We start from the raw sequence: 27,002 nt of genomic DNA, 5'->3' as shown, positions 1-27,002 counted from the left end.
GTATAGTTTAACCCTGGGTTTGTGTAGGGAAAGTATGTTTTCTAACTATAACAAAGCATTCAACTTTGCTTTTTCATTGAAGGTGTGTGTGTGTATGTATGTGTGTGAGGATATGGCGATGTGTGCACAACTCAGTGGTCAAATGAAATAAGTATAAGTGCTCCAAATTCATGTGCACGCATGTGGCTGGCTGGAAAGGTTTAAAACTGGAAAGGTTTAAAATATACGTTATGTATGTTAGGTAGAGTACAAATTGTCCCCAGATGACAATTATTATACTACCACTATCTGAGTAGAATTATACATATGGGGCCTGGGATAAAAAAGTTGGGTTAGACATGGACTTCAAATATACGGAAATGAGATGTTAATGGTTATTTAAGTCTGCAGCCCACAGCAAAATAACAGACCTTTAAGTGAATTAGTGCAAATCCATCACATGTACACAGGGTAGTCAGAGCGTTCTGAACTTAATCCATGTTTTACACAGCTGTCAAACAAAATTATAAATGATGCAATGCAGATGGATGAATTGGCAATGGAAATGACTCAAACATATAAATAAATGCAAAACATTGCATTCTACACACATCCTACATAGGCACACATATATCTACACACTGCCGTCTGCTATACACAAAAATATATGAATCACAGGGCAGTAATTGCCTCTTTGTGTTTCTGAGCTTTGCTGTCAGCAGCACATGCACTAACTCTGAAATTGTAATAATTAAAATATATGTGGGTAAAAGGGAAAAATAAATGTGCATACCCTTTCAGCCATGGTGCAGTTTACAGAATGGGATCAGGATATGGTCAATTGAATTCCACAGCCGCAACGCAAATCAAAGCAATTAGGATGCGCCATATAAAGTGAGCACTCGATATGGTAATTTAAAAGGGGTCTTTGACAAAGCTTGACCGAGTTGAGTCCTACATAGTTGAAAAGCTGGAGTGATGCTATTTTATAATCCTAGACAATGGTGACTGGTTGATTGTCACTGGAACGTAAATGGATTTGCTGAATTTGTTTGGAAAAGTAGCACCATTTTTTTAAATTACCAGATTAAACGAGAGCATAACACAAGCCTATAAAGCAATTTAACAACACATTTGAAACACAACATGCAACAAAACTGTCAAAATGCGAATGGCCACAGTAAAATACATCACATTGCAATAATGCATGAAAGCACATAAGCACCACATCAAAATAGCACCCAAATGCACCAACATTATACTGATACATACCAACTCCTGAAATGTGCTTTCATAATATGGTGATAAAAGTTGTTTGTACCAAGCACTTACTTGCAACCAAGGATATGAAATTGTGCCATTCAAAAATGTTTTGTGACTTTCCCGGCCGCAGTCTGAAAGCAGTGCGAGCCGTCGAGAGCTTCAACAGTATTAAACTTCCATTTCTCACTGTTTCTGTGTCCGGTCAGAAAAATGCATAACAAAATCATATTCTGCTGAAGTTGATTTCACAATGGGTTTGTTTGCTGGTTCCTGAAAACTGGTTGGTGCTAACATGTGTAAGAAAGAGCAACAGGTAGGCAAATAAAGTTTGTTCCACTCAATTGCAGTTAATAATTTGCAAAAGCAACTTACTATGATGTTTAACTGGAATTCATTTACTAGTTTGTTGGTGCTTAAAGAAGGTGTCAAAATTAGGGCTATTCAAAGATGCAGCGCTTGGCAGGATGAAAGGCTGAGTTGATCGTGCTGTAATTTAAACCCACATACGCATATGTTCAGTAGGTGCTTAAACTGTTTTCCTCTAGAACAGGAGATTAGTACTGAGCTGGATAAGCATCTCTCACGTTTGAAAGACCAACAATTCCATTCACTGGTGGTAGGAGAATTGGATTTGGAGTTATCAGGTGCAGAGAGGAAGATATAGGCTGAGGTGACTTTGACAATGAAGAAAAATCACCCATGCCTGCAAAGAAGTCGCTTCATGCCTAATTCTCCCATTGGTAAGTGCCAACCTCAAACTATGGATTCAGTTTTGCTTGTAGGAATGGCCTTCTGAAACATTTTTGGTACTCCTAAAGCGACCATGTGTTTATTCATGATGAAGTTTATTGTGATGGAGTATTCATTAGTAAAGAACATAGAAATTAGCGAATATGAAAATTAGATAATTTATCATCTTTCTATTTCTCTCCTCTACTTTCCTTCTCAATAAATGTTAAGTGTCTTCCACTATCTTCTTTGGAAGATAGTGATCACATACACTGTCATACTGCAGCCTGCATCGATCTCTCTGGCTAAATCTCTCTTGTCTGTCTGACTCAGAGCCCCCCCACCCGGCCTCAAGTTCATAATTAGTTCAATATTAATTGCATTTAATAAAACCTTTAATTTCATAACTTCATATACACCTCCTATCTAAATCTGCTTTAATATACTTAATCTGCAGCCTCCTATCTCAGGCTAATATATACACTAAATGAAAGTGATTTGAAAGAGTGTACACAATTATTTTAATTGGTTGATTGAATATGTACTTCTGTTGTTTGCGCATGTGCTATTTCCTTATGTGAAATAAAGGTTTATGGAATTATTTAAATTGAATGTAGAAATGGTCGATAGTTATCTATGGGTCATATTTAAATATCCAAACTTTGGATTACAGAGTATTTGGGAAAGAAAACCTTACCCACATAATGAAAATGCTACTTACTACGATAAAAGGAGCGCTTGTCCTTTCGAATTGTATTCTAAATAGACTGCAATCCAACACAGGGAGATATTTTTCACAATTTTATAAATGTGCAGTATGTGTCTTATACATGGGATTAACAATAGTATTCAGCACCATGCACCCCTTATTCATGATATCTTAACAGCTTCCTTTTCATTGTACAGCATTATATGAATATTCTATGCATCAGAAACCCTTTCAGAGGGTCACAGGGCATGGGGGTGTTACTGGGCCCAATCAAGGTGGTTGAGTACTTTTACTCTTTATCTTCTGTGCCCGACCTACCATGGATCCCACTCAACTGGGCCAAGAACCCCTTCTGCACTTGACTCTCAGCAGTAGCTGTGATCGAGCAGTTAAGCCACCCTCAGGAGAGGGGATGTAGATACAGGTCAGTGAACATGACTCATAACTCAAAGTGCAAAGAGTATGGGCAATAAATCAATATCTAGCCAAATACTTGCTTTTTTAAGAAAAAGTAGTGTTTTAGTTCTAACTCTACAAATGCAAAGAAATGCGACATTCACACGCAACAACACAATCCCCCTAGAGGTCAGGACTCAAGTAGTTGTCAGGCAGATCCCTGTCCCACCCTCCTTTGTTTAACCTGTTGAGGGTTATTCCCCACTCATTGGTGGCCACATCCAGCGAATGCACACCATTAGGCTGTACCTAAGAGTTCCTTATGGATTTGGAATTCAGTCAAAAGTGTCTATGGTGCCACATCACCTTTAGCAGTGAATCCCCTGAAGCCTACAGGCCTAGTTCAAGACTTACCCACTCCTGCAGCATGGACATGTTCCACGTTACAGCAGGTGTTCTCAGTGTGGGCACTTGCAAAATCAGATCCTGCTCAGAGAGGTCAGACTGCTCACAGTACATGCAGCAGTCCCAGGGTAGTGAAGGTTCACTCTCTGGACTGGTGCGGCTGGCTTTCTCAAGCAAGAGGAGCATCTTCCAGCTCAAAACAACATGGTAAGTCAGGTTCTCCCCAGCACTGGAAATTTAATTGCTCATCTTCCGACTGAAGTCCTGCAATGGTGCATCATCCTTCTCAGCATCCTCTTGGCTTTTGGGGTTCAGGGGCGGCAGATATCATAGTGCAGATAGACCCACTTGTTGCACCCTCATTGCTGTCCAAGACTATGGCCCAATGTCTGTGGTGATTTGGTCCCTGCAGTGCCTCCTGGTGCATAGGGTTGCCGCGGTACATTCTGGATGAAATGTAGACTCCTCAGGGGCAATTGCCCATACCACAGTGGCCCCTCCTGGCATACAGGGCTGCTGCTCAGGTGTTCATGAGTCCTGTAACACTGGTCATACCATTCCTTCACCTGTGGCCTTCTCTGGAACACAGGGTCACCACAGCAAGACCGTGTGGGCTCATTACCCGCCGCACACTGCTTGATACTTGGCACAGTCTACAGCAGCTTTCTCCTGGCATACAGGAGTCACCAATAACAGTCTCGCACATGGGCTACAGCCCAATCGGTGCACAGCTCAATCCTCACACTTTGCACAGGGAGTCTTCACGATAGGGTTCCCCCACTGAACCTTGCTCTCTCCAAAACTCCCCTCTTCCTCTCAGAGCACACTAGTCTTGTCAAGAAGGCAGGTGCTGGTGCTCCAGGCTCCAGGGCAGGTGGCCTTGGTTTCCCTGGGTGATGTCCCCTCATCCAATAGTGAGACTATCTGACCTTGGCTCCAAGTCCTGGTCACAGGCAGAAGTCTTGCAGAGCTTCCACTTCACACTAAGCCCATCTGGCTGCTTGGCTGGAGACAAATTTTTGAGGACTCAACTTCCCCTTCCTATAATCCTTTTCCAAGCACCAAATCTGATTTAGGGTCTGGGTCTTTACAGTTTTAGGTAGGGGTTCTGCTTCTTTTGAAGTGGGCACTTTCTTCTTTCCTCATGAAAGATGTCCTTCACAGGAGGCATGACCCTGAAGCAGATTTTGCATTTAGTACACACACTCAGGCCCTTGTTATGACTTTGGCGGTATTTCGGCAAGACTGCCGTGCTGGCGGGTGCCGAAAAACCACCAGTGATGGCAGTCTCCTGACTGCCATATTATGAGGCACACACATGAGACCACCAAAATACAGCCACATTACACCCACCGCCAGGCCGACCGATGGCAAGAGAGAGATGGTCTCACCACCAGCACCGCCACGACAGCCATACTACAAGCAGTAATATGGCAGGGTGGTCCTTGCACGGCAGTGAGGAGTTGGCAGTGGAACTGCTGATATCCACCCCCTCCTGGATGACCACCTTGCCGTGGGCTGCTGTGGGGCCCAGACAGGTAAGTGGACTGACCGAAAGGGGATGGTGTGTGAGTGGTAGGTGCATGTGTGTGGAATATGCATGTGTGCATGTATGTGTGTGAGCATGTGTGTGTGTGTCAGAATGGGTGTGCATACATGTGTGTGTGACTGTATGTGTGAGTGGTGGTGGGTGTGTGAATGAATGCGAAGGGTGTGTGTGTGAATGTATGCGGAGGGTGGGGGTGTGTATGAATGCAGAGGGTGGGTGTGTGTGAATGTATGCAGAGGGTGTGTGTACATGAATGCAGAGGGTGTGTGTGTGTGTGTGAATGTATGCAGAGGGTTGGTGGTGTGTGTGCATGAATGCGAAGGGGGTGCATATGCATGCAAGCGAGTAGGGGTACATGTCTTTTTATGTGCGAGCGAATAAGGTGTGCGTTTCTGTTTATATGCGAGTCGGTGGGTGTGCGTGTATGTTTGTGTTCGGTTGGGGCGAGGTGCGTGGATGTTTGTGCTCGGTTGGGTTAGGGTGCGTGTAAGTTTGTATTCGGTTGGGTGTGGGTGCTTGGATGTTTGTGTTCAGCTGGGTGTGACTGCATAATTGTTTGTGTTCAGTTGGGTGGGGCTACGTGGATGTTTGTGTTTGGTGGGTGGGGGTGCGTGAATGTTTGTGTTCAGTTTGGGTGGTGTATTTGGATGTATGTGTGCAGTCGGGTGCGGGTGTGTGTCAGGAAGTGTGCGGGTGAGTGGGGGTGTGAGTCTGTAAGTGTGCGGACATGTGGGGTGCGTATGCCGGCAACAGGAATTGGGATTCTTGTTGACTGGTGCGTTGTTATCTGGGTTTTTGTAGCGGGGTGACCGCCGCAAAAAGCCTGGAGGGTTGCTGCCTCGTTACACGGCTGGCAGTCTTAAGCATGCCACTGGCCTAGAGGAGCTCACTACCAGCCGCGCTGGTCCAACCGCACTGGTGCGGCTGGCGACATTGTGGCGGTTCGGCTTCAGCCAAATCACTGTACTCGTAATGCTGCAGTCTTCAATGCTGGGACTGCGGTGATAAGACTGCCACCATGAGTGTGGTGGTCCTAAGACCACCACACTCATAATGAGGGCCTCAGTCTGCACACTGTTCAGTACTGAAGCTTTTTCTGTCTTTACACATGGTGTGTTATTTACAAATACAAACACTGCCAGCACACACACTCCACGTGCATGCGCCACAACACTTCTCTTTTCGTGTACTGTACTTCACTCAAGAACACATAAACACAATACATGCTCTTATTGCGCATGCACTGCACAGCACTACATTGTTCTTGTCATGTATTCCTCACAGGCATACATACCGTCAGCACATGCACCAATCTCACATGCACTACACAGTTCGGCCCTATCCCTGTACTGTACCCTTACCAGGCACATATACAACCACACAGAGTCACTACTCTTGCGCTCTGTAGCACTACACATCTACCTGCTATAGGTCAAGGGTGAGTTAAGCACACAGTAGCGGACCTTCTAAAAAGGTAAGTCAGTCTGTCGCCTCACTCTAGTGACAAAGGTCCTGTTCACTACTAATGATCACTACATGGTATGCTGCCACCACTGTGCTTGTGGTGTTCAACTACTGGTGAAGGGTATAATGGTAGTGCTTTGGGCACCTCTCAGTATTCTACCTGGACAGCTGCCAATAAGGTCGAGATTTCCATATTGATGTTCCAAGTAAAATCATAGACAACACTAGCTTCGTTCTCGTTGTCTAGCTGACTTCAATTGGGACCCCTTTTTGAAAATGAACCCCATTACTGATCACAATACTTCTATATTTATCTATGTTTCTGCTCTTCTGAACTTGTACTCACATGGAAAAACAATATTTCTGCACTGCATAACTGAACAAAAGTTTAAAATATACCATGAATTTGGCGAAATTCTGCACTCCACGAACTGATATTTCTGTATTTCAGAAAATGAACTAAAGTCTACACTCTGAGTTTATTGGAATTATGTTCCCTAATGAATGCAACATTGTTGCACTCTATTGATCTACGGGAGCTTCGCTCTTTATCTTGTTATCAATAAGCTAAATCATGAATATGTGAAAGGGCCAATGTACATGCCTTTACCTCATTCAGATGATTTAATACAAGTGTATTGGTCTTTTTTAAAATTCTAAGCAGCTCGAGTTTGCAGTAGATTGGGAATGAGTGATTCCAAAGGCAGTACAGGACAAGAGTTAACGGGTTAATGTGCTTGTCTCTTGGCACACAATTTCATCACCGGTTTCCACGTCTCCAGCATCTCTCATAACCTTCGACTTTAGGTGTACGGTGCTTTCTGTCGAGGGCAATATTCCAGCATCCTACATAATGTCATTATTGCACAGCTGTAACCTGTGGTGCTAATTAGCGGGAACAAACTGGAGAGTGCTCATTAATTTGCAAAGTAAATTAGGATTTGCTAACAATCATTTACGGTGTCAAGCAGTGTTGGCTGCATATAAGCCATTTAACATTAGTGTTTTATTTTTTTTATTTTTTTACTGGCAGTGAATGGGATTTTTTTACCTGTGCTGTTGGCAGGTATTTATTTGAAAGCGGGCACTTAGTAATAATGCAAAGCATTTCAAACAGTGTTAAGTGACACAGAGCGTGTGCAGCAATAAAAGGCATGTCTGGCTTTGCCTAAGCACAACTAAAATGAAAGTTGTGTGCATATCTTTAGCTCCAGCCAGCTCACTTTATGACCAATAGCTCCTGTTAACAATTATAGCTGACTACAGGCAGATATGGCCAGAGTTAAAATAGCACATTTCCTCTATAACAAGTCCCAGTTGCATTTTAACCAGTTTTAATGATTCCTTTGGTGTGAATTCAAGCAGTAACTTTCCTACCCAAAGGATTCCATTATACCCCAGAGCAGAACCTGTAATGTGTTCCAGGCAGGCAGCAGAGCGCTCCATTATGGAAACCTGCCATTAAGAGGAAGCAAAACTCACAGCAGCTTATTGTGAAAATAGTTACATTTAACACAGCACAGTGGACCCAGCTCCCAAAAACTATTGTATACATCCATAAGTGAGCGCTTTTCTGCTATTATTGCTAAAATGCATCCACGCAACCAAATCGAAGCATTCGAAATTATAGTCTTCTTGGCATTGCTTTAATAGATTCGCAGATGAATAATAAGGAAACGATTATTTTACAGCCTCCTAACAGGGGTATAGAGAGAAAACAGTACCCAGTTCATAGATAATAGACAGAGTCTGAAATGCGCATGCGTACTTGTGAGACCTCGAAATCTGGACATTAAATTACCTTCACTTTGAGTCTGATATAGTTCACTAAGGTCCTCCAATACTGGAACTTGAGGGACTGAGCATAACAAATCACTACGTACATGACTGCTGTTCAAAATAAATGGGTCCCAATTCACAAAAATGCAGATATTGACTTCTGAAGAGAAGTTTGCTGCTCACAAGTTTTCAGGTGCATTTTCTCTCCACACAACGGGCCCCCCTTCCCTTTAGAAAATGCGAAATCACCTATTGATGTGCAGTGAAAAAGAAAAAAAACAAAGCTTTGGGATAGGATTTTGGGTGCAAAACATTGATACATTAGATACTGAACTGGTATTTGGAAGGGACCCCTACTACACACACCCCTTCCAGACACCGAATTGGTATTAATTTAGAATCAGAAAAACCTTTCGAACTTCTAAAATGGGCTAATCAGGGCATTTGTCACCACTGACATGTTTAGTACATCTGGTCCCTACATTTCTACTCAAAGTTTAGTGTGGAATGCAATTTAGTACACCAGCATGTGGTGGCTTGTGGAGACATACAGATTATAGAGTACACATTCCTCCCCAGTCTAAATTGTGCCTTCCCATAGCAGATCAGGACTCACTTATGCGAAGGCAGGGGGGAGTAGCACAAGCCCCTGCAGTACTTGAGGTGCAGGGGAGCTCCCAGCCCTTCAGGAGGGCTCCATTCAGCCAACTGCCAATGAATAAATGTGCTATAAGGACTCAGGGACCCCTCTTCATATTCTGCAGGGGTCTCCATCATTTTTCTTTATGCCACTGTGTGAAGGAGAAGTTCTGCACAAGAGATGTGAATCATGCCACTGTCCCCATGTACATTTTTGAAATTCATTACTTGGAGTGAAACCAAAATGTACACAAATTATCATATTTTGCCTTTGATTTAGGAATTTGAAAGTGTGCAAGATGCAGTAATTTTAAAACCTTTGTTAGCGCTGGACAAGGAAAAATATGGGACTAATTTTATAGAAAGTAACTTAATATGGGCGTCCTAAAATGTAGAATCAGTCCTTATCGACTATTACTGAACATACCGTTTAGCAAACTTCTGCCTCTTGCAAAGGCACAACAATAAAATGGCATACCTAATAAAAGCAGCTCAGTCAAATCAATGGAACTGTTGAAAGAGTGTTCATTAAGTTTATAGACACCAATTTTAGAACTGTCTAAGTGGAATCCATGCTCCAATCCATGGATTGCAATTGATTGCAAGGATTTTAGAAGCTCCTGTTAATTTTGGAGGAATAAAGAATTTCACACGGTTCCAGCCAACTTGCATTTCGAGGGGGTGAAATAGGCAAGCAGTTTTTTAAGGTTTCTTAAAGTTAATACACAGTTGTTATCCAGTAAATCAAAATAGCAACAACCATGTCAAGAAGGACAAATATGCTTGTAATTACATAGCTGTATTGATCATCTGGGAAAAGAAGAAAAAGACCAACATCAACCTTTCCAACTCTGTATACCTGATGCCAGGGCTTGATTTGTAAAATAATATTTGTCCGGGGGCCACTGCAGCTTGCACAACTCATTGCCCCTTTCCCCACCACTAATGACAGTACTAACACAACTACTATCCATCACTCTCCTACGAGTATGACAATTCAGACTATTTCAGGCCCCCAGAGATATAGGAATGGCTTGGGTGGTAGGTATTAGTAATTTTTAATGCGCATTGAATTAATAAACAACTGTTGTGCTTATCTCTGAACTAGACAAACAGTGCCACCATGTGGAGCACAGTCACAAGTGCTGGTGTTGAAAATTAAGTACCAGTGCTGAGCATCGGAAACCACCTGTTCAAATTAAGCACTGCTTAATATTGAACTTTAGTTTTGAGACATTACATATATACATTATTTGGATATCAGCCGACTGAACAACGTGCCACATCAGTGTGTGAATGAAAAGTTTGTTCATGATATGTAGATATTTCCTCTGTGAAATATATGCTTTCCTTCAATCTAACAGTTTAAAGAGTAAGAGGGAGGCCCCTTTGCTCTTTGGATCATCTGGGGTGAGTCTACTTGCAAGAAACTGTGCAGAAAAAATCCCAATCATCACATATTTCAGATTTATTTTAATTCTGTGAATGCATAGCATTTTTGTTCCAACGATATGCAAAAAAACTTTTCTTACTTATTTTTTGGGCCTTATATATGCCCTTAGTATGACGTTTCAACCATGGTCAGCAGATTCAGCAGGTTCTTCATAAGGACTGATCTTTTGAGTGTGACAAGACAATTAATGGATTTATTTATGATATTTAGATTTTTTTCTTTAATTCATTATACATGTTCAGGGCAGGTTTCTTTGGATACCTATAACAGGGTCTTCAGTTTGTATACATACCTCAATTGAGTAGGGGTTCTGTGTTATCCTAGTAATGTTATTTTGTATCTAATTCTAGTGCATGTTCATTCATTGTTTTGAGGAGGAAATCGTAGTAATATAGTAACAACATTAATAAAATGTCACTTTTTTAAATTATGTTTTCTGACCCAGAGAGGCAATGTGCACAAAAACATGCTGCTACATTTCTTACCCTTCAATCACTGTTCCCTTAATACCTCCCTTCTTGTTCTACTTTTCCCATCTTATCTCCTGGAAATGATTTGTACTTAAGTGACCCTGAGCTGCAATCATCCTAAATATATGTCCACACAATATTTCTCCAGTTCTTGTGATTTCTCATCTCTTTGACTTCTACATGTCAACTTGACTTCAAGCAGCCTAACAGTGCCAAAGCACTGAAGATAATCGTTAACTGGAAAATGCATGTGCTTACCATTATTGCCACCTATGTTGGTTACTAGCCAGGATAACAATCTGGCCTCCTTGCCCAAGCTGCTATCTGATCTTAGAGACCTTACTGATGGAAACACAAGACATATCCAAGACGCAAAATGCAGGGTAATATTTTCTGAGTTTAGGGAATTTAGTTGAACATCAACCTTCTTTTTTTCTTTACATCATACCACATTCAGTTACTTTTTTGTATAAATACACATAAATCTGGCCTTTTAAATTACCTGTCACAAAACTTAGACCTACTGTATCGGCAGCATTTTTCAAACATGGAAATCAAGTAAAAGGGAACGGTTTAAAATGCAGACTGGGACACTCCTGTTGCTACTGATTCCAGGAGTAGCCAAAAAAAGCGAAGACAACGAAAAGCAGCCATTATTGTGAGCTCGTTTTCATTTATAAAGTAAATATTCGAGGCTTTGACCTGACGCCAAGTGAATTCTGGGTAAGATCAAGATCTTGTGTTTAATACTTACCAAAAATGTAGCTGCACATTTAAAGTCTATCAAACTTTTGATAGTACAGTAATTATGTTCATCAGAAACACATGCAAAGTGGATAATATTGTAGGCATGTCTTTGATTGGCTGGTACCGCAGAGGCCATCTGGTGTGCATTTGCTTCATGTAAGTTAATAAAGATGTGGGCTGTTTAAAATAAGCAAGAAAATTCAAAGAAAAACTATTCCAAAATAAAAAGGAACAAATTCAACTTCCATCCAACTTTGTACATGTAAAATTAATTTCAGAAGAAACATTAAAGGAGCCTTTTCCAACCGCACAACTGTATCATGCATTTACCATTAAGTCGATTTAAACGAAAACACTACCGAGCATTCACAGAAAACCGCGACATCTATTGCATATTACACATGATATAGTCATGAAATGTAGACTGTTTATAATACTTAACTTCAGTGAAAGTCTTTTAAACATGAGATCAGAAATTGTGCACAGATCTTTTTGAATTAACTCTATTCAGGAAGAGCCCCAGTGCCAGGGATGTATCCTTAATCTTGTTGTAGTAAATCTGGCTTTGAAGTTAATGAGCATCTTGTCCTATATGTTCTTCACAGCAAGAACCTTTCCAGTTTAGTGTATTCCACATCCCATATGGAATTGTGGCTCTTCTTTTAAGGGGTGTGCAGATAAACAAAGGACAAAAAAAAGTGATGAGTGGAATACATGAAGTGATCAGTGTCACTGATGATCAATCCCGGTCACTTTTTTTTTTTACTCTCTGTGTCAATACACACACTGGTCAACAATACACAGATCAGATTTCATCCTGCCCCAGTAGGTACAGAGAAGCTCAGATTGCTATGCCATGCCCTCTCTGAAAAGGAACAAAAACAACCACAGGCTGGTTTGGGGCTTGTTGGTCCTTGTCAGTTAGGTGCCGCTTCAGCCCTATTAGATATCGAGCATGGAAATTTAATTTAGCCTCATCAAAGGGTATGGTGCTGGATGAGACAAAATAGGAGAAAGTCCTTGGGATGGACAGGAACCTAAGACATAAGTGGGCCTCCTCTCAGGTTTATCATGTGCTCTTCTGTCTGACTCACCTCTAATAGGACAGAATGTGCATACAAATGGCAACATTCCCTTAAGAATGTGTACATGCGAGAAAACTGCTCGCATCTTCTGATTACAGAATGATGTGGTGATCCCTTCTCTTATGTCATTTTCATTGCATTTTGGAGGAATGTAAATTGGTACGAATAGTGAATAAAAACACTAGTGCTTCAACTAAATGAACTTACTTGATCAATGTGATTCGAATGTTCCCCCCTTGTCAAACATAAATGACACAGTGTTTATATGTGAAATGAGCTTTTCATTAACTTGAGACCACCATGTAGCTGTATTCTGGACCAAACTAGTTGACAATGCAGGAGTCGAGAATAAAGTCTTTATTAAAATTATAATGCAGGCAGAGAAGAGAAAAAACAGGTTTCTGACTGATTAAAATTCAACTATGGTTTAAAGAAATAATTAGCATCTCTGGGAGTGTGTTGGGCTTGGATGACATGACCTAAATCAATACCTAAGGTTATTGTCAAGTTGGTGTGAATAGCTGATGTTCAATGCATAATGCATACGACCTTCAACGCAGCAGGATCCATACTAGCAGGAAGACATGTTTTTCTTGCATTTGGGGAAGAGTAGAGATTATTAGTACATGCTGTGAGAAAATGTATGCGTTCAATTTCATTAGCCGTCCTGCGCCAGGAGGAGGTACGTGGCGTGCGCTAAAAAAAAGTTGAGACACTTACGCAGTATCCCGTTCCCAAGCTTGAATGAGCGGAGCTCTGCAATGAAACACAAAAACAAGAAAGACAAACCGGGAATCAGTCACGGGTTTTATAACGTTGCACGCCATGCAGCTCATTAAAAACTCTTTGCAAGCGTTTCATCACCGCATCACAGTACCCGCGCGTTGGCCCCTGTCAACTGCTACCGAAACAAACACGGCCTTGCTTAATTTACCCCTCTTTACATCTCTCAACGGCTTAGAATTGGTAACGTAGTATTTGCTGCAGTCAGAGTCTCAGCCCAAGACGTAATTGCCAATTTATTTGACAGGCAGCTGGGTAATGATGCTGTTGCGCCCTGCACTGAGGGGGACGAGGCTCGCGCCGACCTGCCTCCCTGACGTGCTGACATTCGATGCCCCGGTTCCTGGGCTGTTCAGCTGTGTGGCCACAGAGGGGCAGGAGTTGAGGTAAAAAGCAGACCAGCTTCAAAGGGAAAGCACTGAAGAAAAGAGCACGGTGGGTTTGGGTGACTCTTCCAGTGTTGCGACCTGCTTGCCGATGTATTCCCATAGGAGGATGCGCGCCGCGCTTTGCAAAATGAGACATTTTGTAAACATAATTAGTGGGCTGAAATGTGGAGCTCGCGTGACACCGCGCCAGCTACCAGCATTATTTTCTGAAGGCTACGGGCGCAGAAATGAATCATTGAAATATTCTGGGTGTTTGATTTATTATGGCTGAAAAATGGAACTCGGGGGAGCCCTGGGGTGATTCTTTTAATGAAGGGTGAGATGGAGCGCATTGAACATTTATTGTCTGCCTAACTCTTTTGAGGTTGTCCTTGCGTTAATGTGACTTTTTTTTTGCTTCGTTTGTACAAGAATACACGAGGGTAGATCTACAAACATTTTGCGCTTAGTTTGCGTCACAAAAGTGCCGTAAACCAGCAAATTTTTTCTAATTTGCTTTTCAGGGCAGAACAAAGCAGCATAAAAGTACCGCAAAGCACTTCTTTGCATTATTGAGTGTGAAGGGTGCATTACATGGGTGGTACATGGGCGTTCCCAAAAACGATAGTAGGAAGAGTTTTGCGTCAAAAATTATTTTATGCATAGTATTTTGTACTGGAGGGATAGCCTTCCAGTACAAAATGAATGCTAGACTCACACACACCTTTGCACAATTAAGGATCAGCACACATCAACCACGTCCTGAACTCCCACTAACCATCCAGACACCTGTGCTCCACTTCCCTCTCCCTTCACACACCTCCAGATCCACTGAAGCTACAGTGGAGGACGCCCTTCTCCTACCTTGCAGTGAAATCCTAGAGTGTCCTCCCCCTTCACCTACTGACCTCATCCTCTCTGCTGGAATTCACAAAAGGACTCAAGACCTGGCTGTTTAACAGAACCCCTGAGCAGCTAAGTTCTCAGCCCCTGGATACCCTTGTGGGTGATTAGACATGCTCTATAAATCCTTTTTGATTGATTGAATGATTGATATAATGTTCTGTTTGCAAAAGGCAATTGGTAAGGTGTTGTGAAGTGAGTCGTGCTATGTTGAAGTTGGGTGATATTCAGTATCCATTTGTAACATTTACAACATTTCTATGACATCTCGGATATTATGACAACTCAACCTGATTGCACTCTTGTCAAACAACAGCATCTACAGCACAGACTGCACACACATTGCCAGTGGAGGACTCACCATCATCCGCAAGTCCACCCGGCACTTCACGCTCATGGCCCCAGATACATCAAGATATTTAAGCTCCTCACCTATCGGCATTACCCTACTAAGCTTCCTGGACAGCCATTGTCACACAGACAGCTTCAAGGACCTCCAGAGGCAACAAAGATTTCTTCACATACATCTCAGACTGCATCACCTTTGCTAGCATTCAGTATGCTCAACCCACATTTGCAAAGGTTTCTTGGTTTAAGGAGGTATTGACAATATGGAGGAGAGTTTTTATGGAATCTCCATAGATGTATTTCATGTATTTCACAAGAGATGCACTTGACGGAATGGATGATGTCAGTGTGTGAAAGGAGGCAAAATATTAATCCCCTGTGGGTGGAATGATAGGGGGATGGGACAGTGTAGATGCCTGTTTGGTGTTGGAAATTTGAGTTTATGTTCTTAGTGAAAAACTGATTAATGAAATTGCACTTGTCAACCAATTTGTGGCATTTGCCGTTGATGCAGTGGATTGCCATAGTGCCTGATGTCTTGAAGAGTGTTTTGCTTCTATTAGTCACTTCATTGATAGTCTTGAAAAAGGTGACTTCTGCAACACTGATGAGGGATCTGCAGGCAGAGTGTAGTATGGCGAGATCTTCAAGGTTAATGATTCATTTCAATGTATTTTCTGCCTATAGAGCACAGGTACCCTTGTACTGCTTGGGTGTACATTGGAGCTGAATGTTTGAGATCTGGGTTCATGTTATCAATGATGCATTTGTCATGTGAGGCACCTGTCTCCACTATGTGTCAAGGTATCTCATTAATTGATAAATTTAATGGATAGAATCATGTTAGACTTAATATTTATGAATGATTTTAGTTATGCAGCATGCTGACACCATGTGTTCAGGGACATACTGTATCATATTAAAAATGAGTAACATAATCCCAAATTGTTTTCCAAAGTGATGTTGTAGCTATGGAACAGCATGTTGACATCTGAAGTGGGCTGGCAGGAGTTGCAGAGCTTTGTGATTTATTCCTGGACTGAATTCAAGGAGAAGTCCTAGAAAGAAACGTATGTTTGGTTGACCTTAGTGAAACAAACATCACCCCAACTTCTTATGCTACTCAACATCCCCACAATACAATCAGCCATAAAACTTGGGCTTTTCTGGCCTGGCCCTGCAGTGGTCCACTTCCTATTTGGTAAGCAACATCAACATATCCCAACGGGTGCTTCCAGATCCCGGAACATCTGTCTACTTTGAAGTGCATATGGCTTCAACATGTCCAACATCATCATCACTCTATATGAGAAATCCTTGGAATCCTACAGAACATCAGCAACATCAAGATCCATCCTAGACATAAGACACACCTGAAAATGTCATCAGCTTACAACATTTAAATACTCAAGCTAGAGTTCTTTCTTCTCACAAAAACAGCCACTGATTTAAACTGGTTGTCTGAAATAAATCTGGATGAGCTCACTCCACTAATGTCAACTAACACAAAATCACATGGTTCCCCCCTCAAAAGGGACCTCTTCTTCCAAGAATACATCATCCATAAAAAGACATCATGGCACAAGGTCTCCTTCCTGCAAAATTTTTCCAGACATCCAAGTAAGTGGCTGTGATCATTGATTCTGAGGGCTGTGCTGATGCAGTCCTCTGATGGAGATGTAGTGAGGGCAGGGGTCTGCAGAAGCTCTGGTGTGCATGGAGTACATTGTTGTTGCGGTTTCTTGAGTTGTGATGGTGGGAAAGATTGTCAGAGTGATCCTCTGGGTGTTAGTAGAGAAGAGCAGGAGGGCTGCGACGATGGAAGTATGCAGTTGGGGGTGAGAAGTTTTCATGGATACTGGTGATCTTTTTTTATGAGGACTGATAGTGTCTTAACACATAATTTGAATTTAAAAATCAAGATTTGGTCCTTAAAGGAAATTGTTTTTTGAAGGATGAAGAATCTTCTTGATCAACAATCACAATACCTGTCATAGTGAACCACAAAAGGGGCTAAATTAACCTGTGCTTAACCCTCTGATACTGTGGCACAAAAGCAGTCAGGTTTAACTTAGAAGTAAACCATTACAAAGGGAAAACTACCAGTAATAAAGGGCACAAAAACAATTCCACACCAAATTAGAAACAATGAACAAACGTAAATATATAATAAATAATTTGATGGTCATTGTTGGCAGTCCCTGTAGCACAAAGAGTCAGGTTCAATGGAGCTTTGTGTTGGTGATCATTGTGGGTGGCAAGATTTTGCATTAATGGGCCTGTTCGCAGATGTGAAGAGCCCAAAGCTTCAGGATTTCTCCCTTTCTTCAGAGGATTGAACTCTGATAGTAGACAAGGGTCCAGGACCTGGGGAGGCACCTCTTGGGGATCAGGGACTCACTGTAGTAGAGGTCAGCAGGGCTTAGGAAAGTTCAGTTTCAGGACCAGCCAGAGCAGTTGAAGCAGGTCAGCTGGGCAGTTGCAGGGGGGCCTCTGGAGGTGTTTGCCCCAGTAGCTCAGAACAGGAGTTCAGCCACTGACCCTTGGAGTCACTTAGGTTAGCCTGGGATGAAGGGAAGAGGTCTAGTCTCACTCCTCAGAGGACGGGCCACAAGTAGCAGGCCAGTCATATAGTAGCAGGGCAGACATATAGCAGCAGGGCAGTCCTTCTTCTGTAATGTCCACAGGTCCAGAAGTTTGGTGAAGAGTGGGCCTGGGGTGCCATCTTTGAAGTGAGAGAAACCTCTAGAGTTTTCCTCCCACAGATTGTTCTATAATTTCCTTCCTCCGTGCCAAGGGCTTTGAGGTGTATGGGGTAAAGGTTTTGTGATTATTCACGTGGCAGCTCCTTTGAAATGTAATTGTGGCAAGGAATAGTTCTAGCCCTTCCATCCTGACATGATGACCCATCATGCCAACTTCTAGTCCCCTTCGTCTCACTGTCTGGAAGGAATGCACAAAGGACAACTGCCAACTCCACTTAGGCCCTGATATAGTCTTGGCCGTGTTACCACCAAACCGTGGCGATGGCGGACCCGAGAAGACCATAAGTCGACAGTGTTCCGCCCTCTGTATTTAGATGTTACAGTCCTGCAGGGAGTGCACTGGCGGTGGTTTGCTGACAGAGGGAGGACATTGCTGGACCCAATGAACATCGTACAATGGCAATGAACATGGAATAGAGGTAGGTTACACACACCCTACCGTTGTCATATCTATCCCCCTCCATCACATGTCACAACACACCACGTACACACCATTATCCATTGCCATTCCACCACAGCACAATACGCACATGCCGCAAATATATAGTGACTTCCAACCATGATACAACATACACACACTATTGATGCAACACCCACACACAACACAACCACAACAACCAACATAACCACACACATCTACACAAGCACACACACAAGCACAACTACACACATCACAGCACTCACCACCACACAACAACACTCACGTGAAAGTCGCACACAGCAACACAACACGCAACATACACAACATCAATGCCATATGCAACATACACAACATCAATGCCATATGCAAATGGCACACATACTGACATAACCACATCACCCACTCCAGCTCCCTGCACCTCACCCAGCTAATCGCACTGCACACACATACACGTACTGAGTCACATACGTGACTCGAAGCACACCATGACAGGTACAGTTCCCCTTGCATTGTGCATACCTGGACACAGCTGACAAGCGTGATTGTACTGTTATTCTGGTGCCAACATTAATTTAGCAATGAATACTAACAACAAAATGATAGTTATGTATGTGTGCAATGTGTTGTGTACCAGTGTGTCCCTACCTGTGCCTGACCCACTTGTATCCCCGACATATGCATGCTATAGTCAATTAAAAAAGTTACTGTGACATATATATATATCTGCAGTGGTCCCGAGCTCATGTGCGGTGAGCACCCAATGTACACAGTCAATGCGGGTTCCATGGGCGTAACAAAGGCCCTGCAGCTCCCACAGGGAGGGGAGGCCCCGAGCTCCGGGGGGGGAGGGGAAGGGGGGTGCCCATCAGTACAGCACCTGGCCTGAGGGAGTCTGGATGGGGGCCCCCTCCTTGTTCTGTGAAGGGGGGCCCCTTCAAGTTTAGTTACGCCACTGACGGGTTCCCTACCTTTGGGTCCAGAAACAGAGCCCACATTATCACAATGTGAGGGTACACAATTGCCCCCCCACCCCCTCCAACTTGCGCAGCAAAAATGTGTATGCATCTGGGGTGTCCGACCTTAGGTCAGAAGGTTACAATGTATTTATTTAACAAGCCTTACAATAATGATATTACAAACTAAACTACAAGGGATTCAGAGCTGGAAAAGCGCCATTGATCTCAACCCGAATGTCTCCTCTGCTCGCGGTTTGAAAAATCAAGCGTGTGTCCGGGAGACAATTTGAATTTATTTACAGCTTGAAAGGCCGCTTTTGCGACTGCTGCGCCTCACGAAAAATCCGAGGTAGATTTGCTGTTGACAGACTGGTTCATCCTCTGTCACCGTGGCTCAGTGACACAGCCAAGACTGCCTCGCCCCACCAGGACAGGGAACCCAGGCCTCCCCACTTTGCATATATATTGTACATTCCAGGGGCGCTGGGTGGGTGGAGGGCTTTACTGTGCATCTTTGTTATGGTCATTGCTTGTGACGGTCTGACTCAACGCGGGCACAGTAGGTATCGTTTCAATTTATGATGTCAACATCAAATTACTTATTTAATTTCATGCCCGGTGAAGCATCGTATAGCTACACGCAGAATCATTTTGCTTCATTTGCTATGCTGTGTTTTCTCTGCGATTGGCTTGCCATCCAACTGACAGCTTTAATTACGACATGAATTTGATTGCACTGCTGAGGAATTAACATAAAGCAACAAAGCATTTAAGCACCCCGGCTTACAAAACAAAGCAGTGATTCCGCAGAGCAGGATGGTCCCTGAATACCAACTGACATTCTGATTTTCTGAGGAAAGAGGAGACGACGTCAGTCATTCTCCATCCAATCGCTCTTGGGACCGCCAGACCGTCTCTTAGGGCGCCATCTTAGAGATTAATCTCGTTTTCTCTCTCTATGAACCACTTTACTGCAATATCATTTTACTTAATGTGGACACGATAAACTGTTTGATACACAGAATGCCTGTACGTCCAACTAGATGAGACAACCTAATGTAATAAATGAATTATCCCATTGATGTTAAAAATACGGAAAATGTGAAAGAAAGCTGAGACGTTTGTGTTTTTGGTCATTAATAGTACAAAAATGTTGCTTTACTTCGTGCGAGCTGTAGTTAATTCCAGATAACTAGTATCAAGAAACAGGGCATTGCAGTCACATTTATATACTAACAGTGATGGATGCTAGGGTGACCACCTGGCATCGAGGCAAATTCTGGACAGGACTGTAAAATTCAGGGCAAAGGGTCAAAATTCAGGAGGAAGAGTCAAAATTCAGGACAAAAATTCAAGAACAAAGGTCAGTTTTACAGACACACCCAAGAGAGGCCATACCCCATTACTTATCAGTGCATTTATTTATTCCTTTTTAACAGCATTATTTATTCACTGTGGTCTTTTTGTAATTGTCTCCTGGTATGCTACATTCAGGTGTCACATTACATCCTTGTTCAGTAGTAAATAATTAATGCCCTTCAGCACTGCATCAAGGACATCGCCCCTACCCAAATCTACCCAATCTTTCTTGGAGAGAAAGCAACAGCTACATTTTGGTTATGTTTCTAAACATTTTAAAACCCATGGCAACAGTTTGGGAAACATTAAGGAAAGTAACCTTATGCTATCTTAAACAGGTTGAACAAAAACACCTGGCTCACCTCAACCTCCAATGGACTTTCAACCTGAAAACAAATTAATGAGACAGAGCAGATATTGTGGGTGATAGTCTCACACCCAATGTCAGGATGTGAGGTACCCACAACTTGTCTGTGGACTCACAGCACTAGAGTGTACGTGTGGGACTCTACATTTATCTCAGAACTGGGAGCCCGGACTACCAATCAAAGATAATAAAAGAAGAGGACAAGATCAAATGGGAGATCCACGGCAACTGATTCAAAGGGTTGTTTCTAAGAACTGGATAAATAAGGAAGAGAAGAACAAGGTGGGACAATTCCTAAAATCAGACAAGATGGTTATTGCGTACCCGGGGAGTTGACTTTGCAGACAGGAGAGAAACAGAAGAGGCACTGTCAAGTAGTTGAATAAGCAGCACCAGCCCACCCTGGCAAACTCTTCTGGTGCAATGGTCTACAGGGTGAAGGGTGAGCAGGGATCAGACCCCTTGCAATGTCTTTAAATGGTTTTGCAATTGAGCAAAAGCCAAACAAGTGATCTGGGTTATCCCTAAGTGTCAAGTACACATAGAATCTTCAAAATATTTGGGATGTAAGAACATGAGAAATATTTTAAAATGTAAATGGTGTTTCTTTAACATATGGTACTGATTTCCCCTTTATATACAATTAGATCTCAGATTGAACTGGGAACCAGTTACCTTTCGATACCTAGTGATTAAAATCTACCATTTACCCACTGATTTGCAGGATGGAAATCTCGGCAGAGCGTCATGGTTCACCCAGTTTGATTTTTAAAACGCTATTATATAGCTGCACAGGTCCAATGGGTGGCTCGCTGGCTGTCTGCCCACCTCCCTGCATGAGATGGGGTTTATCTGTAAAGACTTTTAAGGAGGGCTTACTGCACTGCTCATTGTTTCCTACTGACCATTCTATGGAACGCCATCTGGGGTTATCATGCACAGCTTTCCCTTGCCTTGCTAGAATCTATATACTTACTTACATGAAGAAACCTTGTGCTTCTGCACTAACTTTGCTATGCCTTCCCACTCAAACAACTTCATCAGTGGCATGCTGCAGGTGTCTTAAAATTGGGGGATTTGTTTCTGGACGGCAAGCTACTAAATTTCCAAACCCTTGTGGCAGACTACTATCTTCGCCCCGGTCAACTCCTTACTTACAACCACCTTAAACAATCATTAAATGCCCTATTTCATTTTGGCCACCTAGCACTAAGCCTACATGAGGTGTGCGAGAAGCTCTACACAACAGAGACTAGTGGCAAACTGATAAGATGGGTGTACAGACCTTTCTTACAACATGGAGACCACTCCAGGTCTTCTTGTCATACTACCTGGGATATTGATGTGGCCACACTTCTGCAAGATAAGGACTAGACTAATATACTGGACTTTCCCCACAAAGTACCCCATGGCTGTCACTTTTAAGTACACGCATTCCGCTTGTTGCTTGCTATTGGTTTTGTGGTTTGTAACTCACATTTTGTTGCTTTCAATTTGCTGGCTTTATTTGTTTTAGATTATCCATCTTAAGAAGTCCCTTCCCTTACCCAAACCTTATTTACAGTATCCTTCCAAGTGCTCCCTTTCTATAAACAGGCTTGTAAATTTTGATCTTATCTCATCACATTTGCCTCGCATTCAAAGAACACAATGAAATATCAGGCTCTGTCTTTGGTGGACACTTAGGGGGTCATTACGACCCTGGCGGACGGCGGAGAAGCAGCGGTAAGACCGCCAACAGGCTGGCGGTCAAATTTTAGCAATTAGAACCATGGCGGTTACCACCATGGTCATCCGCCGCTTCTCCGTTCCGCCCTCCAGGGCGGAGACGACCGCCGGGCTGGAGACCTGGGTCTCCAGCCCGGCGGTCGTCACTATACCGCCGGCGGTATTTGGACCCGGCTGACCGCCATGGATTTCATGCGGTTTGGAACCGCCATGAAATCCATGGCGGTAAGCACTATCAGTGCCAGGGAATTCCTTCCCTGGCACTGATAGGGGTCTCTCCCACCCCCCACCCGACTCCCTCCCCTACACCCCCCAACACCCCTGCCACCCCCCAAAGGTGGCAGGACCCCCCTCCCCACCCCGACCCCCAACATCACATCACTCATTCACACACGACACGCACGCAGGCACCACCAACACACATACACGCACACACACCGACATACATGCCAACATCCACACACACAGTCAGACACGCACACCCACATGCAAACATACACGCACACATCCATACAGACATACCTACAGGCATACACGCACTCACTCCCAAACACACAACACCCCCACAAGCATACACGCACTCACACACCCCCTCTACATACACACACGCACACCCCCATGCACGCACACAACACTCAATGCCCCCCTCCCCTAACGGACGATCGACTTACCTGGTCCGTCGATCCTCCGGGAGGGGATGGGATCCATGGGGGCTGCTCCGCCGACACCACACCGTCAACAGAACACTGCCACGCCGAATCACAGGACGTGATTCAGTGGGCGGTGTTCTGTTGACGTGGCGGTGGAGGTGGAGCAACCTCCACTTCCCCGCCGACCGCCAGTATGGCTGTTGGCGGCTCTCCATCGGAAAAAGGACGGAGAGTTGCCAACAGTCATAATACGCCGAGCGGAAAACCGCCACCACTGGCGGTCTTCAGCATGGCGGTCCCTCGGCGGTCTTGACATAAGACCGCCGAGGTCAAAATGACCCCCTTAGTCTTTACTTTTATTTCTCTCACTTCAAAGTGAAAGGATTTATGCGACAATCTTGCAGGATACTGGGGGTAGGAGAGAGTTTTTTTCTATCACATGACAAATGAACTAAGGATTTCAGAATATATCAGAATTAGGAGTACAAATAAAGCACATTTTTATTAATTCTGAACTGTGCTGGAAACAAATACCTTTATATGATAAAAAATAATCATTACATTAGATAATGACATTTCCACACATCATCCTCTGTGCACTGAATAGTTTTATTTGAAAAACTGTATGTCTGTGCAAATGTAATGGTGTTTTCAATCAAAAATGTGTTGTTACCACACCATGCGTACTCCACTTTTTACTATCTACTCTGCACCATTCCACACCACTGCACCCTACTCTGCACCACTCCACTTTACACCACTCCATGCCACTGCACTCCTCTCCACTCCACTCTATGCCACTGCACTATGTGCTACTCCACACTACACCTCTCCACTCAACTCTGTACCACTCCATTCTATGCCAATGCACCTTACACCTCTCTACACCACTGCACGTCTGCACGCTATAGCAGTCTACGTCACACCACTTTACTCCATACAACTCAACTCTACACCACTCTGCAACACTGCACTCTGTGTCACTGCACTCTATGACAATACACTCTATACTAGTGCACTTTACTCTAACACTCAACTCTATGCCCCTTCAGTCTACATCAATACACTGTACATCACTCTCATCTACTCTGCACCATGACACTATACTCCACTCTCCTCTATGCCATCACACTCTATGCCTCTGTATGCAACTCCACTCTACCCTGCACCGCTCCACTCTATGCCACTTCACTCTACTGTGAAACAATCTACTTTACGCCACTGCACTCTCCGCCACTGCATTCTATGCCACTGCACCCTACCCTGCACCTCTCCACTCTATGCCACTGCACTCTACTCTGAAACAATCTACTCTATGCCACTGCACTCTACACCGCTCTGCCCCACTGCACTCTACACCACTGCACTCTACTTCAATGCACTCTGTCAGTGCACTCTAAACAACTGCACTATATGTCACTGCACTCTCTTTTGCACCACTGTGCTCTATGTCACTGCTCTCTATGCCACTCTACTCCACTATACATCAGTGCTCTCTATCACAATCTAGTCTGCAATACTGGACTCACCGCCACTATACTCTATACCACTGTACTCTGTACTACTGCATTCTGCACCAATACACTCTATGCCACTGTACTCTATGCCACTCGAGTCTACTCTGCACTCTATGCCACTGCACCACTCTGCACCACTCTGCACTACTGCACTCTCTACCACTTTGTTGTACTCCACTGCACTCTATGCCACTCAACTCTGCCCCATGCCACTGTATGCCACTGCACTCTAAGCCAATGACCTCTAACAAATTGTACTGTATGCCACTGCAATCTACTCTGCACTACTGTAATCTACGCCACTGCTCTCTATGCCACTCTACTCCACACCACTGCACTGAAACTCTACTCCGCAACATTGCATTCTCCGCCACTGTATTATACACCTCTCTACTTTGTACTACTGCATTCTATGCCAATACACTCTATACCACTGCACTCTATGCCACTCTGCTCTGCATCACCCCCCTCTATGCCACTGCACTCTACAACACTATACTTTACTCTGTACTGCACCATTCTACACTACTCCACTCTGAACCACTCATCACTACTGCTCTCTTTGCCACTCAAGTCTACTCTGCACTGTATGCCACTGCACCACTCTACACCACTGCACTCTATGCCACTGCACTCTGACATTTTACTCTGTATCACTCCACTCTATGCCACTGCACTCTACAGCACTATACTCTACTCTGCACTGCACCACTCTAATCTAGTCTACTCTGCTCCACTCTACACCAGTGCACTCCATGCCACTCGAGTCTATGCTGCACTCTACCCTACTGCACTATATACCATTGTACACTACTGCACACTCTGCCACTCTATTGTACACCACTCTGCTCTATGCCGCTGCACTCTATGCCACTCTAGTCTGCATCACTCCACTCTGCCCCCTACACTCTATGCACAACCCTAATCTATGCCTCTGCATTCTATGATACTACATTGTACGCCACTGAATTTTATGCCACTGCATTCAATGCCACTTTACTCTATACCAGTGGTTCCCAACCTGTGGTCTGGGGACCCATGGGGGTCCGCGAAGCCTTCTCAGGGGGTCTGCAAGAGCCTAGAAAATAAAAAAATATTAACAAATATTGACAAATTAGGTCCCCAGCTTCCAGTAATGACTCAGGCGGGGGTCCCCGGATTCCAATGATGATTCAGTGGGGGTCCCTGGGTTCCATTAATGTTAAAGCGGGGGTCCACAGAAATCAAAAGGTTGAGAACCACTGCTCTCTACCATTATATTCTGCAACACTCTACACCCATGCACTCTAAATCAGTCAACTCCACTGCATACCACCCCACTATATGCCACTTTATGCTACTCCACAGTATGCCACTCCTCAACACAACACTCTCTACACTCCACTCTACAACACTCTACTCCGCTCTTTGCCATTGCAACACTTCGCGACACTCTCCTCTATGCCACTAACGTTTAGCCATGCTGAACAGCAGCCACTCTGGTGTATAGCATGGCTAAAACACATTGGCAAAGCCAAACACTCTTGCATACACAAGGCCTGTTGGCTTTGCTAATATTTTTTAGTACTATGATGTACTGAGATCCCTGAAAGAACTGTGAATGTGTAAGTCTTTAATTTAAACATGCATTACACACATCATAATAAAGGCTGCTATGAAATGCGGAAATACATTTAGGTTAAAAACAAACAAGTCCTTCTAAAATACAAATTACAATAATATACTGATTATACCTTGTGCAAACATTTTTTATAACAGTCCATTGAAACCACACACTCCACAGCTCACCTAGGAACACCTTTACACTACCTCTCTAAAAGAAAATATCTTTGCCATCAGAAAGCTTCAAGTGACTCCTTTGATTAAAGTCAATAAAGGTTTCCAAACCCCTTTGCGTTTGCAGATTTACCAGTTGCACACATTTGCATTTCTTTAGGGCAGAAGACACCCTGACAAGAAGATCTGTTTCTTATCTGTCTGCCCCTTCCTACCTCAGAGCACAGGAGACTCCCTGCCTTTCACTCCAGCTAGGAAAACTGATCTGTCCTACTTAAATTTTGTCCTTTTGGTGACGGGATAAAATTATGGACAAATGTTGTCCGCTAAGCCTTTTATCACGGACAACGGATGGAAGGGCTAAATTAGGGGCAATCCGTGAAAATTACAGATG

At 43.5% G+C, this 27,002-nt stretch overlaps 1 protein-coding gene across 2 annotated transcripts in view; it reads right to left on the bottom strand.

The window, feature by feature from the left end:
- Positions 1-27,002, bottom strand: part of AUTS2 (activator of transcription and developmental regulator AUTS2) — a 1,924,915-nt gene that overhangs the window by 1,393,188 nt on the left and 504,725 nt on the right. For both annotated transcript variants that reach the window (XM_069226926.1, XM_069226925.1), the window contains exon 3: positions 13,388-13,423. Coding sequence is in view for 1 of the 2 variants with exons in the window: in XM_069226925.1 (XP_069083026.1) it covers positions 13,388-13,423 (36 nt within the window). In the remaining variant the exon portion in view is untranslated. The remainder of the gene's footprint in view (positions 1-13,387; positions 13,424-27,002) is intronic.

Source organism: Pleurodeles waltl, chromosome 3_2 (genome assembly GCF_031143425.1).
Source record: "Pleurodeles waltl isolate 20211129_DDA chromosome 3_2, aPleWal1.hap1.20221129, whole genome shotgun sequence".
Lineage (NCBI taxonomy): Eukaryota > Metazoa > Chordata > Amphibia > Caudata > Salamandridae > Pleurodeles > Pleurodeles waltl.
The sequence above is the reverse complement of the archived record's forward strand: the minus strand, read 5'-3'. Positions and strand labels throughout refer to the sequence as shown.